We start from the raw sequence: 19966 nt of genomic DNA on the forward strand, positions 1-19966 counted from the left end.
ACAAATTAAGCAGCGTTTCTGCAAACAGCCTCATTCACTGCCTCATAACGCTGCTCCACCCACATAGCATGCCCAGCCCCGGCTGTTCTGTGCAGGGAAGGGGGAGGGGGAACTCCGTCTCTGTCCTCCCCTCAGTGATTTACCTCTCCTGCCAGCTGCCCAAAGGACGCATCTGAGCTGCTGAGGGAGTACTGGTGCAGCTTCTCTTTGCTTCCCCACAGAAGCCATTTTTTGCATGGAAGCAAAAGGAATCTGCGGGGGTTGGGGGTATTTTTCTGCTGCGCTGCAGTGCCGCAGAATTTCCCCAGGAGTAATGGTTACCTCAGTTCTATGGTCATTGGCTCTGCCATCATGCCTGCACCCTAGCCTCTCTAGCATTAACTTCAGCACAAACTTCCCATTGGAATTCTATCAGGTTAGAAGGTGATCATGCTACAAAGGATCCCTCCAGTGCCATCCTTTTCAATCTCACAGATCTCCAGTGGTGTGTCATACCACTAGAGGGACTTTCATAGGCTACATGATGTAGAGACACTGCTTTCCTCATGCATCCTCTGCTCAGTTTCATGTCCATTGGTTCCCCTCATCCCACATAATGGAAGGGAACTTACAGACTTGTACTAGAAAATGTATGGGGTATGCATTTAGTCATTATGCCAGATAGATAAAATAGGTAGCACAAGTTTTAAAACTCTAAGTATTTGCAATAGTTGAAATGTGTTTGCATCTACACTGCTCTACTATGAAAGGTGGGCAACTATCAGTAAAGCAGCAAAGTAAGAAATCCTCTAAAAAACACAATAGAGCAATTTTAAACTCATGCACCATACATAAATCTGATGGTTAAAGATAAACTTTCATATTAGAGGAAACGTGAGAAAAAGGGGATATTTAAACAAAACAGAGATAGCATTGCAAATTTTTGGAACTTTGCCTCACACTCACTCCCGTTGCTTGCTTATTCAGTGAAGTCATCAACATGTATTTATGACGTCAAATCTCACACCTAGGGAAACAACTGTGGCATGACAAAAAATGATCATGATGATTGCATCATGAGTAAATATGCCATAATCATGACTTCCCTGAAGGAGTAAATAAGAGGTACAGAAGGGCATTAGGGGAGTAAACCTTCATTTTAAACTAGATATGCATTGGATATTGTGTACCATCAGCAATCTGCTGTAGCCTAGGTTTTGTGGGGCAAGAGAGGATGGATCTTTTCACCCTCCCACGAGCAGCAAGATCACAAAAGTGAAGAATTCCTGCATCAAACACAAGCATCAGCCCCAATTTGTGATGCTTAATCTCCCTTATGAAGTGCGGCTTCTCCACCAGAAAAAGATCTCCTCTACCCAACTGGAGGCACAAGCGCTCCCAATGAAAAATGTTGATACTTACTTCCTTGTCATGTAACCTGACTCCACTACAAAACTTGAACGCACTCTACATGGCTCCCTCTATCATCAGAGGAGTTGTTTCTGCCACCAAGAGGTTGAACCTCTTTCTGTACTGAAATCGCTTCCAGGAAAAAAAGAGTACTTGGTGTGAACAAGAACAGTATTTTGAGTCTATTTTCCTTTTACAACATGGAAGGTATAATTAAAGTGGGAGTATCATAGCTTGTATATTTTAACTTGACTAGGTAAGCGAATATCAAGTGAGAAGGAACTGCTCTGTATCTCAGTGTATAAGAGCATAGTGACAGCTCTGCCTCTATCACTGCAGTACCAAAAAATACAGCTCTGGTAATTAGCAAGTATTTAAAAAAAGGTAAGAAATACACATGAAATGTTAACTCAGATATATCTGAATGTTTTCCCCAATGTTAAAGCCCTTTTCAAGGGCTAATGTCTTTAGCTGAAGGAGATTTAGATTAAATTAATTTAGAAATGTTTCTATAGTGTTGCTTGCACATACATTCTTGCTTGCTTTATTTTTTGGTAATATTTTTACTCATTATTGTACATGGGAAAAGTAAGCTTATAGGCCAACAGTAGTTTATTTGTGATCTCAGCTTAGTTTGAAATTAGGTCTGCAAAAAATACAAAGTTTTATGATTTATTCCTCTGAATCACAGTGGAAAGTAGGAAGTTTTTACACTCACCGATAATAACAAAAAATGTAAAGTCAAAAAAATAGAAGACCTGGTGTTAATTAGAGATAAATGTTTAAGTAATGTAATGTAAATGCTGTAAATTCTAACCTAAAAGTTTGTAACTTGAATAATTTCAGACTGACATCTAGACACTGAGTCACATATTTCAGAAAGAGAACTATAAAACAAATCAAAACCTAAATACTCTGTTCTTTCTTTCTGGATTTTTTTGTTTTAAAGGAAGTGATTCTCTATTTCAAAAAAAGGCAATGAGAAACTCTTGTTTCATATCTTCACAGAGAATATGAACTCCAATAGTTTGCTGTCTCCCCATGTGTAGAAATCCCATTTGTTAACCGCAAAGAACCGTTTGCATATAAGGAGAGCAGTTTCTCAGAGCCACAATATACTATTCAGATTCTTTAGGAGAATTTAACCCAGTGATTCAGATTAAGGTTGCATATACAGATACAAAACTCTGACAAAGTTCCCAATATTACACTACTTATTGCTAAGAACAAAGGAATTCCCGCTATATACTACATGCAAGAACTTTGAAGACTAGCAGCTGTGAGAGATAGTAGAGGAAGTGAACAAGCTAAGGGAACTGACAGATAACTCTGCCCTAGAGATCAAACTGGACACATCCAGACTTTGAACTCGGATGTGTTCCTGAAAGAGAAGATTTCATAGTCTGAGAGTAAATGTGATGTGTGTACACTGCAACTGCTACAGTGGAACAACTGTAGCCTGGTAGCTACATTGCTGTAGTATAGACACTTGCTACAGTGATGGAAGGATTTCTTCCCCCACTGTAGTAAATCTTTGACAGGTGGTACCTAGGTCGACAGAAGAACTCCCCTGTCACCCTAGTGGTGTCTAATATAGGGTTTATGTTGGTTTAACTACATTGCTCAGCGGTGTGCAAAATTCACACCCCTGAGCAACGTAACTAAGTTGACCTAAGTATTAGGTGTAGATCAGGCCTGAGATTACTCTAAATAAATGGGCCTATTGTGTATTTCTTTCTATTTCTCAAATAAATTAGTATTTTATTTAAATGTAAACTAATCTTTCGTTTAGCTGTTATGATGATGTAAGTGCTGACTGAAAATTGTGGGTGACAAGAAGATCTCTAGCCTTAAGGGAGTAAGTGAAAACAGATATGGCTAATTTCTTTAGGAGTACATAAGGTCCTAATAAGAGGTTCAGTATGGTCTATGGTCTGACAGCAGCTGGGGGTCTGCTTAGCACACTGAGCCCCATGGACTTCAGGGGTAAAAGGACCAAGCCCACAGAGATTGTTTTGACAATCTCTAGATGTAGGACAGACACCAAATTGTACAAGAGGAAAGGAGCAGTTAACTCATGGCATCCCAGATAAGCAGGTGACCTGCATTATTGTTCTTTCTCTTTACTCCTTTTTCATTCATTAAAATATAACTAACTTACTCCTTTTTCATTCATTAAAATATAAAGTAATTATTAACAATTTAATATATTACATATAATTAATTACACATTGAAGATATACATGAGGTAGGCTTATTTGTTTTGTTATGCAATGAAATTGGGATGCTTAAACAACTGGAATGTAACTCCAACTTTTGTAAAGAACCACCACTGGTATCTTAAGTGGTGCCCTACACAGAAGAACGCTATATGAAAAATAAGGAGGTGCACTAGGGCTATGCTTTGGGGTGGAAAAGAAAAATTCCCTTAAAAATGTGTTTTCCCAGACATTTTGGGAAACAAACACTGGGGCTGATTCATTTATATGTGTATCCAAAACTAAAAGTACTGCCCTAATCTAGCAGAATAAAACCACACTTGGTCAAGAATGCTTTCTGTTAGAAAACAAAACAAAACAAAGCACCTCATACAAATAAGACAAGCTCCTGCTCTAAATGGGAAAGCAGGGGGAAGAAGACAGGGAATGCTTATCCTTATGCCCCTGTTTTCATCCTTACACCTCCAACTCCATCTTAATGAGTGTACAAGCTTTAGAGCGCATACATTTTTCTAATATTCATTGGAACGTAAATTAATGCTCGTATTTATTGGTAGTACCAGTGTATACCTGAGAGTGCCCAAAACACACACTCTCTCGTATATTTAGGCTACATCCACACTGTGAACTAGGGGTGTGATCGCCCTGCACATTTAAGCGGGGCATGGGTGTTTGGCAGGGGCGGGGGGCAGAGAGATGAAAACTGCTGCAAAAAGGGGACAGCGTGGTTGCTGACTCATCCCCTGGGAATGCAGGGTTTAAAAGGGCAGCTTGGCATCTAAAACCTTCCTTTTTACATGGACCAAGACTAAAGCAGAAGGACTTAAGAAAGAGGTGTTCATTAAAGGAACGAACCGGGGCCAGTTGGGGATTCCTATGATTGGTATGGCAAGGAGCCACCCCCCCATTCTAATAGCCCACCTTAACCCTCCTACGAGGGGGCTGGTGATGGATGGTAAGGTCCCAGCAATGGATTTGTTGGAGGGATCTGGAGGGAAAAAGAGGGGAAGCTGGTGGGAGCCCCTGAGGTATGGTATAGTCCCAGCAATGGATTTGATTGAGGGACCTGGATGGAAAAAGAGGGGGAGCTGGTAAAAGCCCTTTTGGTAATTACAGAATAAACACGGGGTTACCTGCACTGCACACTTTTATCTGCCGGGTAATCCCAGACATCTAATAACAACATTGCAGCCTGATTAAACCACCACGTCAAATGTCTCCTGTCCTTCTTTTGGCATAGCCAGACAAGGATTCTCCTGCTCACATATCTATACACTACCTCTAATCAAGCTTGCATGAGTATAAACAGCAGCGTAGTTATGAGCTACACAAGTAGGGGTACACCAGCAGGGGAATCCCACCCCTAGTTTGTAGTGCACGTGTAGCCTTAGTCAAATCAGACTGGGATGGTCAGTACAGGGGTAGAAACGTGGATGTAAAGGTAGCAGAATGACAAGGAGGAGGAATGACGTGTGATGGAAGGCACGAGTACCTTCACAAAGCTTTCAATTTTAGTGTTTAGTGTTACTGTTGTTGCTAGGTCTCTATAATCATTAATAGGCCCAGAGGATGAAGGCATTCTGGACACCTGAGACCCGAGGATGGTAGGAGGCTCTCCCTGAACTTTAGAGGAGGATGGTTTGTTTGAAATATTTGTTGTCTGGGCTTCACTGGCGGAAATAGTTAAATGACTCTGAACCTGAATAAAGGGTTAGATTCAGTTAGCATGATGGACAAAAAATTGAGCCAGTTCTTATTTTCCCCAAATTAGACTGATTTGAATACAAATATCAATCTCAGCATGCAGCCCTAACATGCATGTAAGTTGCTAATAGATTGCTAAGTGACAGCACAACTTCACTGGTGTTTCCTTGCCCTGCCAGCAATAAAGGCCATTGCCTAGATTGGTAGGAAACTGGTGCTATTGCAGTCTGAGAGGCTGAAAAGATTGATGGAAATGCTATAGTCCATGGCTTTTGACTCTCTGTTTGAGGGAGGCAGAGCTCCTTTGATACTGTGACCAAGTTTAGGTGGGATGAAGGAGAAAATGCCTGCTTGGAAGCTTAGGACTCCTCTACTTTACAACTCGATTTGAAAATGAATAGCAAATGTTATTGCTCTAATTTTGAGCTATACTTCTACTTAACATACCTCTGCTAATATAATAAAGAGAATATGAAAGGCTTTTTCTAACCCAGTGACGGATGGATTCATGGTGTGGGTTCCCAACTATTCTGAAGAATACACCGGACCCTCGCTAGAAGGCGCATCTATATAGCGCGAATTCGCATAGAACGCGGTCGTGGCCATGGATCCCAAATTTAATTACTTTAATTGCAATTCATTTTAACATGGTCCTCGCTATAACACAGTACCACACATGGATCCTAAATCTCGGGTTCTAGCGAGGGTCCGGAGTATATATATATATCCAATGTTACACTTAACTCCTTAGAAACCTCTCAGCAAGCTCCTGTAGGAACAATCCTGTATGGGCAGTGGGATGTACAAGATGATGAAGTAGTTCTTTTCCATTTCTAACTCCTGTGATTCAGATTGAAAATCTTGAATTCTTTGAATAAATTCCCAGGCACCTGTATCTCAATAGCTATAATTAAATCTAGAACACCTAGTCAATATAACTGACAGGACACTGGATGCACATCTATAATAAAGCATTCCATTAAAATATCCAGACTTCTTACACTAGAATCCAAACTTATAAAACCATGCTCTTTTTGATTGGACAGCACTTAATATGAAGGTAGAATGGAAGTTATGATTTTGTGTAGAAGGAAATCTTAGCTCAACTCGGTATTTATAGTTGATGGACTTCCCAAACTATGAAATACTGACATTACTGGAAAAAATTCATATTCCTCTTGAGCTATGTGACTGTACATCATTTCACTATATCTGGAAGCTTTACAATCTTGTAAAAAAATAAAACGCAGTATTATGTGACTGCTCTAATAGCAAAATTACTGTGAAACCAAGGTCTCAAGGGGAAACACACACAAAGTTTCTGTTACAAAACTGTATATTGCAATGCATCATGTAATAAAAACATGTCATTAGAAGTCAAAGTAGCAAGGAGGATTAATACATGAATCAGACAGATATTCTGAAGTAATCTTTTGCATATACTATATTAAATCTATCTTAATAACTGCTTGCTTAAAAATTGCATAGCTCAGGACCTTTGAAAAACACATTGGCAATACTATGCATAGGGTTAAACATCACTTCTAGTCAATGTTGTCATGTATTCTATTCAGAAAATTTCTTTTACCCAATGCTGTTCAAAAAGATCACAGGTCTTCTTCTGAATATAGCTGATCTTAGGTGCACAAATAATATTAATTACAAAAGTGTCTCTTCCAGATATATGGAATTTACTAGCAATAAATAGTTCTGTTTGCCTTCAAGAATATGTTTTAGGGATACTCAAGCACTTGCTGGACATTAAACACAACAAAAATCCCTTGAGGATCCGATTTTGCTAGGTAGCCCAATGGGACTAGCCACATAGTAAGTACAGATGGTTAAAAAGTCTGAAAATATTTTATAGCAAATTTTTAGGGCTTTAGTCAAAAATTCAATTTTCATCAAATATGTTAGTTGAAATTTTTAAATTTAGAAAATTTTGACCTGCTCCAGTAGTAAATTACTAGTCAATGTGAGTATGGGTGCCCATTTCAAAACCGTCTGCTTAGGGCCTGAAGACTGGACTCAAAATGAAATATATTCATATTCCATTCCCCAAATGTTCTGAGCCCCTATATTGTTATCTTTAAGGCTATCACAAAACCAGGCACAGACGTTCCATGCATTAAAACTGCTGCTATCAGACTTTTTGTGAGATAATGATTTTTGCATGTCACACTCACAAAAAAGCAAGGAACACATTGTAAAATAAGACTTCTCAATGGAATGGGAAGATTGAGCACAGAAATCCTATACTGTAAAGGGATACAATTATCTCAGACAGTGACAAATGAAGAAGAGACTATTAAATTTTTCCTTTGTTTAGAGACCTTGAAAAATATGATGCCCATGTGTTAATACTTGAACTCACCCTCCATTCTTACTGCATTAGTCCTGCTTAAAGTCATTTTATACAGAATCATGTGTGTAATCTGAAACATGTGTCAAACTATGTGTTCCCTAGTTACCAAGTATTTAATTAGCTTTATTTGTTCTTTGTGATACAGGCAAGCCAATATTTCTTTATTTCCTGTATTTAAGTCTGAACCAGAATATGCCAAATATTTAAGAAAGTATACAGATGTATGCTATTAATTTACAGAGGTTGTTACAAAAATATCAGTAACTTCAGAAAAGAAGGCTCTCTTCTTATTACACAAACATGCTGCCATCACTGATTTCTACCACACTGTGTGGAAATCAAATAAAAAATTGAAGGGGATGAACATTAAAATATATTGAGTGAAGTATCAGTTCACAAGGAACTGTATGCAATTAAAGGGGGAGCTTAATTCAATAAAATTTGACTTTCCATCGACTTCAAAGCCAACAGCATCAGGCGCCTAGTTTATGTAGTGTCTTCAGTACAAACTTTAAACCAAAGCGCTTTACAGGATTAAATGCTATATTTAGACACTTAAATAACCAAGAGATAAAATATTAAAAAAATTATGAGTAAGGAAGGCAATAGATCAGGTACAATATATTTATTTAAATCATACTTCTATTATATTTATAATCTTTCTGGACACATATTGGAAGAAAGTTTTCTTCTAAAGTATCGAATATATTAGGAAATAAATTTTAACAACTCTTAAAACAGAAAGGTTCAGTAGCGATATACTGCACCAAAGCAGATGAGATGCCAGGAGAGAGAAATGAAAGACAGAAATGCTGTATTCATATTCATATGGAGATCTATTTGCAACTCACCCATTATACTGTCTGTTCCATTAGCAGGTGGCGTGCAGGAAGAAGCATTGTAATGATTTGTACCACTACGGTGGAAAGTGGACATCGGAGGAAGACTGGAATTGATGTCTGCTGAGGAGTGTGATGGGTAGCTCTGTAGCAGAAAGTATAAAAAGTGGAACATTTTAAATAATAAAGCATGAAAGACGGGCTGTCTGGATCACTTCATTCAGGATTGTTACAGTATTTCACCTAAAGGAGCAGGTCTTCTTGTCATGTGTAAAGGAAGGAGGATTTTTTCTGCTCAGGTACCTATGCAGGAAAGTTAATAAACTTTGATACTATAGGATGAAATTAAGGAAGAAAATGTATGCTGCTTACCAGGAAAAACTTGGTGACAGTGATATCTATTAGTTGGAGAAATAGTCTCCTGAAGGAAGTTATGGAATCCGCATTACCTTGTGATATTTAAAACTAGACCTGACAAAGCATGAGAATATATTCTGTATGGAAACAAGCCATCAACGGGATAGACTAGTTGATCTAATGAGCCAAATTCTCCACTCCTGCTGCTTGGAGCTGCACTATAAAGCTGGTGAATCAAAGTATCCAAGACTCCATGGGTGGTGGATTGATGGCAGGTCTATTGGTGGTCTGTGTGTGCAGACAAGCCCTAGAACATTGTTATCTTTTAGCTCTACGAAAAAGAGGGTGTCACTATGCCTTGGTAATCCCTGGCTGCTGCAGTGGCTCCTTGGGTAGCTGGGAATAAATTAAAACAACCCCTGGATCAGGGGAATATAAAAGTATCATAAAGCCATCTTTGTGCTCTACCCCTACATGAGGTCCTACACCAAGCACAGGATGGCCAAAAATAGAATCTGGGCCACAAAATTGTCTCTCTCTTATTTTTTATTGTATTACTTTTACGGTACTTTTGATATTTAAGTACCAAATACTTGGATTCTGTCTACCTCGAAGTTATAAGGACATAAGCACATCATACAGTTATACAGCCAAAACCTACATTCCTTACGCAGTCAGAACTTCAATGGAATCTAACAGGGGTTTTGTCTGAGTAAAGTCTGAATAAAGATTTCAGGCTTTGACTCACACATAAACCAGCCTAGGATGGCAACTCATAGTCCAACTGGCTGAAGTTAACCTGGGTTAAGAGAGGTTTCAGAGTGAGCTGTAGCTCACAAAAGCTTATGCTCAAATAAATTTGTTAGTCTCTAAGGTGCCACAAGTCCCCCTGTTCTTTTTGGGTTAAGAGAGTTTGTCACTTTGCTCACAAATCACTAAACAGTCATTGTTTCAGGTAACAGTCTAAATCGGAGTAATGCCATGTCCTCTGCTGAGTTCTGTTCCATGGCACCCACACAAAAATGGATCAGCAAGTAAGATTTTATCGTTTCTCAGGGGGAAAACATCGAAGGGATACTACCAAATATTTCAGCACAAACATGGGATCTGCCTTAAAATATATAACTGTATTCTGCATTCTAAGCAACTATTAAAAAAAAGTATAATCCATGAGAAAGCAGAAATAATAAACAGCAACTATTCTTTTTGTGCTGTCTGTATTGGCACTGGAGTACCACCAGGTAATGAACAATTCAAGAGATTTTACATATACGTACAGCTTGAACTGAAGCCATTCTGGCTTCCCTCAACAGTCTCTGCATATACTAAAGGTGCTGATGTCCCATTTTTGTCCCCGTAGAAATCATATAGGACAGCAATTAAAATACCAATGCCTCCCCCCTGTGCTACCTTAGGCACAGAAGACCTTACTAAAATAGAGAAGTGGGACAATAAATAATATGGACCCAAGGTTCAGAAGTGCTGAGCACCTGCAACTCACATTGATGTCAATGGGAGCCCCGGGGGATAGATTCACAAAAGGACTTAGGCTCCTAACTGGCACTTTAGGTGCCTAAATCCCAGAATTATGCTCCACTGGGATCCACAAAGCCCCTGCTCAACTGCGGCCGAACACTGTAGATGCCTAACCTAGCTCAGCACCAACATTTTGGCAGTATATTTTCCCAAGGTGTTTTATGTTTCTGTCTCTGAGCACCCACACATACTGCCGCTTCACTCTAGACATCTGGACTCCTCAGCCCCAGAGTGATGGGAAAACAGGCTCTCCTCTCAATAACTCACCTGCAGGGCTCAATCTATGAAGCATGTTCTGAGCTCACCTACTGGTTCAGGCCCCACACAAGAACTGTGAATTAATTATTTAAAAAGTTCCTGGAGCAGGGGGACTGGTTACTGGGGATGCCCCAATTTATCCAGAGTGGAACAGCTTCAACAGGACAAAGAGAAGGAATATCCTGAGCGGTAGTAGAGTCCTGTTCAAATGCCTTCTCCCACCCCAGGCAAAGATGGAACTTGAACTGAGGGCCTCCTGCATCCTGGTGAGTGTTCTAACTACTGGGCTAAAAGTCATTGTTCTCCTTCCCTACCTGCTTCTTGCAAAAATGACTTGGGTCCCGTGTGTCAAGGGAGGGTTTGCTGATGAGAATCCCAAGCAGAGGGAGGCACCTCCCTGCAGCCTTGATTTAGGCACTGATCTCCCTAAGAAAGGCGGGGCTTAGGACAGAAACCCTCTGCTTGGTATCTCCCATTGGCTAGCTTAGGTGGGGTGTCATCTAAACTGCTGGCTTTTGTGGCTCCCATTTTGAGGTTCCTATCTCCTTCCATTTATTGTATAAGGAGCCTGAGAACCTAATTCATGTTTTCTGAATCATAGTGATTTTCTAGGCACAGTGATTTTCAAGGCTGCGTGTTACCACTCCTAATTTCCATAGTGAATCTAGCCCTGGGTGCTCACCACCTCTGACAATTAGGCCAAATAGTAATTCCCAGATAAAAACTACATTTAGAAGGTGTTAAGGTTGAGAGTACCTATCACTGATTTACTGTACAGACCATTACTAAGATGTTGTAACTATCCCAAAGCCATGCCTTATCAACCAAGGATTTAAAATTAGGGTTAAACTTGAAAGAAACAAGGGCACTCAAACAACCATAACTCTGCCGTGTAATGACACAATGCAAGAACCATACATTTATGATTAACAAAAAATAGTGTATGGTCCCAGATCATATTAATCTTATTTTTTGAAAGACACATTCAATTTTTTTATATATTTTTCTCACTATTTCACTACAGGGAACAGTTAGGGTTGTTTGGGTGCCCACATTACGAACATTAAATAGACATGGCTGAGCTGCTATTTTATACTGGTTGTAACTAGGGATTTATTAACCTTGTAAAGTTTGATGTTTTGCGAACTTCTTGAACTACTTTTTTCAGTTCACAAAACTAAATTCACAAACCTGTATTTTAAACCTATGTTTTCCCCCTTCCCCCAAAGATAATTCAGTTACAATAAGAAGTATACCATTTTCTAGCTAAAAAGAAGTCTATGGTAAGTTTTATGGACAGCCAAACTCCTCCAAAATTTTGCCTAGTTCACCTAAAAATAATATCTATCTTTTCTCCTGTACCCTTGGCTCCTTTTTCATAGTCTCTGATAAGTAAAAGCTGAATCTAAACCCAATAATGTGTCTCAGTTGAACCTAAGATGGTCACACGGAAATAAAATTAGAAAAAAAGTTTCTCTATTTGTAGCTGAAATAATTTACAAGTTTGGGGGAAAAAAGCATCTCTCTTCACCAGTCTCGTCATTTCGCTTTGCCCAGTATACTTTCCCTTGTGTTTCTAATGCAGTGGGAGTCGACAGGATTGTGTTGTTTGTGCACAGCATCAACTCAGCCATGATGTTAGGGGAATACTCCCAAAGCTGTGCACAATGTCTATGCAGTTCTCTTTTTAGTCTAATCAAATATCACAGACTGAATTAGTCCTACCAAACTGCTTCTGTATTGACAAGGCAATGAAGGAATAGCATGGTGTTCCACTAATATTTATTAAAATATTTTAAAATATTTTTGCAAAATAAGGAATAGACAGAGTTATCTAAAAACTCAGAAATACAAAGGAGGTTAAGGAAAATGTAATATACATAATAATGCGCATACATGTGTCCAAATCTCATGTGTAGTGATGTCCATGTGATGAATATAAATCTACGCTCATTTCACGAGCTAATTAATTTCCACAGAGACTTAATCTAAAAGAACAACCTATGAGAAACAACTTCCTTCTTCCTAATCCTCCACCCCAACTTCCTCTCCAGAATTATGTTGGTATATCATGTATAAGGGACAGTGTAAAGTTCTGGACTATTGTTCTGATATCTTATGATTCTTCAGGGATAGAACCGGGAGTTTTATACTACCTGTTAGGAAGACTGGCTGCCAACTTTCAATGATATAAGTTATATGCTTCCAGTGCTGATAGGTACATAAGACCTTATAATAGAAATATTTTCCACAGAAAAACTATTTAGGTAGTTTTAAAGGTTTGGACAATGATAACTAAGGTACCAAGCCTTGCAGATGGAGGAATGTACAATTCACCGCTTCTGAGATACTTATTTGTAAAATATGTGGCATGAGATTATACTGTGGTTCAATAAAAACATTTTAGTGACATGAGATTGGTATGGGCACTTTCTTCTCAGGTGGCAAAGCTCTGAGTGACTTATGCAGGTCATCCCCAAATGAGTACCAATAAAACCTTTGTCCCACACCATGCCGTTATGTATTCTCTCTCTCTCCATACACGTACACATGTGCATTAGAAGATTAACTTACCAAACGGTCATGTGGATGCAGGCTGCAGTAGCTGCTAGACTGTGGAATATGAGAAGAATTGCCCAACATTCCTCCATAACCAGGCTGATTCATCCCACTGGAGGAGCTCCATGGGTCACTGCTGTGATGACCATCTGTAGAAAAGAAAGAAAATGTGGCTTCTCTGAAGGCCATAAATCTTGGTTATATAATTGTTTTGTTTTGTTTTCCTGTAAACTTTAAAATAACTGTCCTAATGGGGCTTGATGCATATGCAATGTATCACTGTGTCGGTTAATTGCTTACATTACAAGACAGCAGCCATAAAAGGAATGCTGTATATTGTCTTTCTGTCTCCTAAGGGCTACACAAATTTAACATAAAAGCATGCTTTTAATAAAAAATTAAGCTGAACTGAGCAACAGTGAATAACAATATCATCTTTAATCATTTCAAGTCAGTCACATAACTGATGCTAAAAGTTTCTCTAAAGTTTTATTCCTGCCATTTTATCACAAGCTTAAATACATATACCCCAAGTTACTACAAATTTCAGCTGGGACAAAATATGAGCTTCAAAATAAAATAAACTATGAGTGTTCAAATCTGAATTAAGGGTAGTCTAACAGCCTTTGAATGACGACACTTCCTACACATAGGTGATTTGGTGTGTCATTAAGAGGTTTTGGTTCTTAGAGAGGTATTACTTCCTCTGCAAATACACAAGCCATTTTGTATTTCTGCACCTAAAATGCCTATGCCTTCTGGGTGACTCCATTCTGATACCATGAGATACAGGCTGCATCTCTGACTTTTAAAAGTTACCCCTTAAAGCAAGTCAAGCACTTAAAGGTGTCCTTAGCCTACTTAACCACACTTTTTACATTTAACTAGATCCTTGGGAGTAAATCTATAATTATCAAGGTTTTTTGTTTCTTAATGGAAAAGTCCCATAACATTTAACAAAGCATAATAACCTTTCCATAGGTGTTCTGAATCCCAATTTAGAAGAGATTTATATCACTAATATAAATCTCTAACAGGATAGTTAAAAAAAATTAGAGAAAGGTTAGCATTCTCCATTCATTTCTACAAATGTTTAATTTGTATAGAACTCTTTTGGTCTCACCTTTATTAAATTCTATATGACTTTCCAGAATTGGTTGTTCTGTGAATTTTCACAATTTAAATTTGAGATCACAGGTTCAGCCTATGCCCTCATTTCCTGGTTCAACACAGGGAGAGGGCATAGGTCTTTGCGGCATAAACCAATCATCTCCCAGGGAACTGACATAATGGGACTCTGTGATAATGTTCTCCTTTCCCTGTCTCCCTTTGTAATGGCCTCTCTCTCGAGGGGTAATACAGAACCACTGTACTACCACTGATTGAGGGGGCTGCCTTAAATCCCCTGCTGGGGGCACACAGGTATAAGACAGAAACTAGTGAGCTTGGGAAGTAGAAAGAGCAGCATCTGATATGGTGATTTTCTGCGTCTAACAGTCGGATGTGGTGGAGCAGCCTACAAACCTTTGACTCCATAAATAGCTGAGATCCAAGCCTGATGGTATGAATGATCTTTTCCTATTCTTAAGGCAACAGCTCAGCCTGTCAGGGGCCTACACCTACTCCAATTTCCTACTGTGCTTGCCGCACAGCTACTCTGCTAGGCATCCACCTCTCTTCCTGACCCCAGAACTAAATGTAAGACATAGTGATAGGCATAGGTGCCAGAACGAGGAGTGCTGCCTCCCCCCCGGCTTGAAGTAGTTTCCATTATCTACAGGGTTTACAGTTTGGTTCAATGGCTCTCAGCACTCCCACTACACAAATGGTTCCAGCACCCCGGTGATCGGACAAAACCAAAATCCCAGATATGAACATCCTTACTTATGTTCCTTATCTGTAATATGAACCAACTACAGGTACCAGCATGAAATACTCTTTTTTGATCACAGTGGCTTAGTCTAGTCACTCAATGGAAGTGAAGTATAGACCACGTGCCACATTAAAAGTGATGCAAGATGGAATCAGAGTTACACAGATGCATATTTGTTTACAGCAGTGGTTCCCAAACTTGTTCCGCCACTTGTGCAGGGAAAGCCCCTGCCGGGCCAGGCTGGTTTGTTTACCTGCCGCATCTGCAGGTTCGGCCAATCGCGGCCCCCAGTAACTGCGGTTCACTGCTCCAGGCCAATGGGAGCTGCTGGAAGTGGCGGCCAGTACGCCCCTCGGCCCGCACCGCTTCCAGCAGCTCCCATTGACCTGGAGCAGCGAACCGCGGCCACTGGGAGCTGTGATCGGCCGAACCTGAGGATGCGGCAGGTAAACAAACTGGCCCGGCCCGCCAGGAGCTTTCCCTGAACAAGCGGCGGAACAAGTTTGGGAACCACTGGTTTACAAGATCATGGCCTGAATGTGGTTCTCAGGCTCTTTGATCTTTGCCTAAGTAGGGCAAAATGTGGGTCCTACACTTCTAAATAGATTGTTTCATTGACTCACTCCAGGACTTTTAATTAACAAGTTACCCGAAACTTTATTTCAATGGGTTATAACTATGAGTAATTGCAAGAAATACAGTATACAATAGTGAACATGTAAAAACTAACATTTTAAAATGAGAGACACTATGTAGTTAATTTAAAAACAGATTTAGAAGTTGCTATAATACAGAGTATATATTATATACACACACTTTACGCTGTGTACTCTAAATATTATACAGTTTATAAATTTTCTCCCTCATACACAGACAGATTTATTCACAAAGTACCATGCATATTATGAGCATTTAATAGATGTATAACATATGTGCATATACACAAACTCTTTGAAAAGAAAGCCTAAAGTAATTCAAATGATAAGAATCTAGTAAGTTATTTTATTATTATATTTCATTACAGGATCAAAACAAGATGCTCACAGCTATAATGGTCTATGCCTTACAGGTCTTCATTTTAATGGTAACGAACGTAACAGCACACAGGATGATATTCCATGATGTGTCTAATATACGTCAATAAATATATACATGAAATGTATGCACAATATATTTCTCTTTGACAGTAGCACCTTACCTTGCATGAAGAAGGAGCTAGGAAAAGTGCTGGCTGCTGGTTTTGAGGATGGATAACCTGGTGAATCCCTATTGTAGTCAGCAGTGCTTGCTGACGGGGCATAAACCTAAGGAAAAAGGATTAATTTAGTATTCCTTCAGCAATGACTGAAATATTTCAAGGCATGTCGCTTTAAAAAAGAAGCAGGAATAAAATACTGAATATTTACCTTGTTCAGTTTAAATCAGTTCCTAACATTACACAATACTTCTTTTGGAATACAAAAATCTCAGTATTTGTGTGAAAAGAAAATAAATTTTAAGCTTCAAAAGAAATGTAGGTATGACATTTTCCAGCCCTAGACAAGAATATTTGTGAGGTATTTGTCAAACAGTTTCTAGCTGTAAATACACTGTACAACTAACATATGTTGGACCTGGGATCTTACGGAGCTTGAAAGCATTGAGAACATGAAACAATACTGATTTATTATATGAAAGGATACAGCTTTCACACATTTAAGGACAAAAATGAAAGCAGTGTGGAGAAGTCAAACTCTTTGTTCCCTAAATGCAAAAATGAAATTTAAAAAACAGCACTATCAAGGGCACTGAAAATTATAAACATACCTTGGGATATTAAATTCCCATGTTACTAGGTCTTTGCAAAGCAGCTTGAAAGCACTATTAAAAACCTGGATCTATACAAGACCACCAACACAGCATGTGTGTGCATCGGGGGAAAAAAACCTTCTTTTTTAGTACTTATTATATTTGTGTGTGCAATAAACTTAGTAAGTGTGCCAAAAAACTAATTTACTTATATTTGTTTACTAATACACCAGAGAGTTCTGTAACTAGCGTTTTACAAAAATAGTTCTTGTATTTTCTTGTTATGTTAACCAGAATAACATAAAAGAAAAAAAGTCTGGACTCATAAGGTATGGTTTAACTTTGAGTTTTCTTTTGCTAAATTTATATATTATATATGTATATTAAAGCCTCAATTTTTTGTTTCTGATTAAAAAGTTCCTCTCTCCAGATGGTCAGGAATACTGAAGCACTGTCATCTTCTTGATGAAAATGGATACCTTCCTGCCTCCATTTTGAAGCAGGCAGCAGATCACAAAATTGGCAGACAGCCTACTCTGACATTCACAGGTCACAGCGAAGGGAAAGAGAAATCCACCAATAAAATATAACTGCAAGCAATGTTAGAAAAAAATCCCATCTATGCTCATCCTGCATCTCACAAACATTACAAGAGAAATCAAATGCTTTCTCTCAACAAAATAAATAGAAAACTAAGAGCCACCCTTATGCTGAGTAACTTATTCTGAAAGTTGTCCGGTTGATTTCAACAAGGATACGTGATGTGTAAGGTACTACTCTACCTGAGTAAGGTTGGCAGAATCAGGCTCTAAGCACTTCTGCAAGAAGAAGTTTTCCTGTATGTATGTATTTAAATAAGATGCATGCAAACACGTTGTGAAAACACAAAGATTTTTTGAAAATTTTTACACACATTTTCAAACTATCCTGTAGTGTCTTCATGTGAGATATACAGTGCACTATACAATAAAATTAAAAGATAAGTTCTATATGCATGTCAGTTTTTGCCCCCTCCCCCCAATTTAGAGCCTGATCCTTCAAGGTATTGGGGATCCTCAGCTCTTACTGACATCAATTCAGGGCACACAGCGCATAGCGGAATCATGAAAAAAAGAAAGGCATTTAACATCCAGATGCTACTGATGTAGTTTCATTGAGCTTACTGTAAGCAAAGTGCCAGTCACAGAATGAGAACACTAATATTTGTTTGAAGACTTCTAGTAAAGGCAAAAGGAACCAATAAGACTTCAAACTGAAGAGCACAAACAAATCTAGACCAAAGGCCTGTCAGCAATAGCCAACACCCATTTCCCTTGGAACTGCTTAATGTATCTCGTTGATGCTATTAGAGTGTGATAATAAAGAGATGACAGGGATTTTTAGAAGTCCTTGATGTCAGATTTAATGCTAAAACGACTGTCTTCAAGTTAAAGACAGATCTGAAGGACGAATAACAGATGCTATACTACAATATACCTACTATATGGTCGCAAAATATTAATGTCAGAGAGAAGAAATAACATAGAAGGGAGTTTACTGGTCATTCAATTTATACACACTTCAGAGACTTCTCACACCTTCAAACAATGTAAACTTCAAACAGGGTATACTGACTGAAAAACACATATATTGGAGAAGGCTTATATAGCTGCATTTTAAAAAAATAAGCACCGAATCATAGAATGATTAATATTAAAATTGAGGTGTACTGCATTGTGGTATTTATCTTTACTATAGTTTTCATTATCCCACAAATACTATGATATATTTAACTACTGTGGGTGATCAATGCTCAGTTTTTAAATGGTGTTCATTTTATAGTACGTTTACATTATTCTGTTGCTTTTTTTAAAGCAGGTGTGGTTGAACAGTAGGATGGTTTCTTAAATTACAGTACATATGGGAAACAGATGAAGATATAAGTAATATTATGTAAAGGTTCTTTACAGTTTGAAATAGCTGCTTCAATGCCTATCTCCCTCCACCCATCCAGTTACATTGCTCTACAACTTTTCCCTACATCTTTGACTTTACTTATTTAAAAATGGGGGGGGGGGTGCTACTGGTTTTTAAAAAATCTTTCTTTTTGTGAATGTTGTGCTCATGAGAGGTGCTGGATGAACAGTTCTGGAGTCTGAACGCATCTAGCCACTGAACATGGGAGGGGCACTGCACGCTCTTCCTCACACTGCCTTTCCAACATGCCTCAATGCTGATCTGGAAGCACCAGTCTCGCCGTTCAGTTTCACGCTTATTCAGTCTGTGGCTTTTCTGCTGAATCTGCGAACAAGTAGGCCCGTTAGGAACTCGAATATGACCACTAACTGCTTTCACACAGCCCACTAAACAGCTATCAGCTAGCTACTCTGGCCCAAGCTGGCCTTTGAAAAAAGGTTGACCTTTGAAAAAGAGGAGCTTTCTCCCTGTAACTCCCTGACCTGTCTTGTCCTCTTTGTGTTACTCCTTGACCTTCCAACTGAATGTAGCTCTAATGTGATGTTACTATTCAGGAGAGGACACTGATATCAATGTAGCTCTGCAGAAGCAGTAAGCATGGAACCCTTTGTATTTAAGTAAACAACAGACCAATCTATAAAGAATGGACTATTTTCATCTCTGCTAGTAAGAGATAAAAGATTGATCTGCTGCAATTAAAAGGTGCCATTTTCCCCCTAATTGGTGGACTAGAGTCTGCTAGGAAAATAGCCCCACATTTAAAGCCAAAGATCTCTATACCAGAGGTTAGCACAGTTTTCAGGGAAGAAACAAATCAAGACGAAGTATTTTATACTTTTTATAGTAAAATCAAATGCAATTTCATTTCTATTTTAGAACATTCTGTATATATCACTTATTGTACCTTAACTTGCAGGGAGAAGCATCCTGAAGAATTAACTGGAGACATAATCTAATGTGGAAGCCTCTTCACCAATCAGATATTTTCACATCTCTTCTTCCCCTATTTTACTCGTTCTGGCTTCCCAGCTTCCCCACCTCACTGTTCCTCTTCTTATGTTCCCCTCCCTTTCCAGCACCTCTCATGACCTCCCCTTCTCTGCTGACCTACCTCCACTGGTTC

The 19966-nt window shown here is 38.9% G+C and overlaps 1 protein-coding gene across 22 annotated transcripts in view; it reads right to left on the reverse strand.

The window, feature by feature from the left end:
• The window catches only part of TCF4 (transcription factor 4), a 325294-nt gene that overhangs the window by 37092 nt on the left and 268236 nt on the right, over window positions 1-19966 (reverse strand). For all 22 annotated transcript variants that reach the window (XM_075128378.1, XM_075128375.1, XM_075128376.1 and 19 more), the window contains 3 exons: window positions 16298-16403; window positions 13242-13375; window positions 8529-8661 (listed from right to left, as the gene is read on the reverse strand). In XM_075128378.1, coding sequence (XP_074984479.1) covers window positions 8529-8661; window positions 13242-13375; window positions 16298-16403 — 373 coding nt within the window. The remainder of the gene's footprint in view (window positions 1-8528; window positions 8662-13241; window positions 13376-16297; window positions 16404-19966) is intronic.

The sequence above is a fragment of the Caretta caretta genome, chromosome 5 (assembly GCF_965140235.1).
Source record: "Caretta caretta isolate rCarCar2 chromosome 5, rCarCar1.hap1, whole genome shotgun sequence".
Lineage (NCBI taxonomy): Eukaryota > Metazoa > Chordata > Testudines > Cheloniidae > Caretta > Caretta caretta.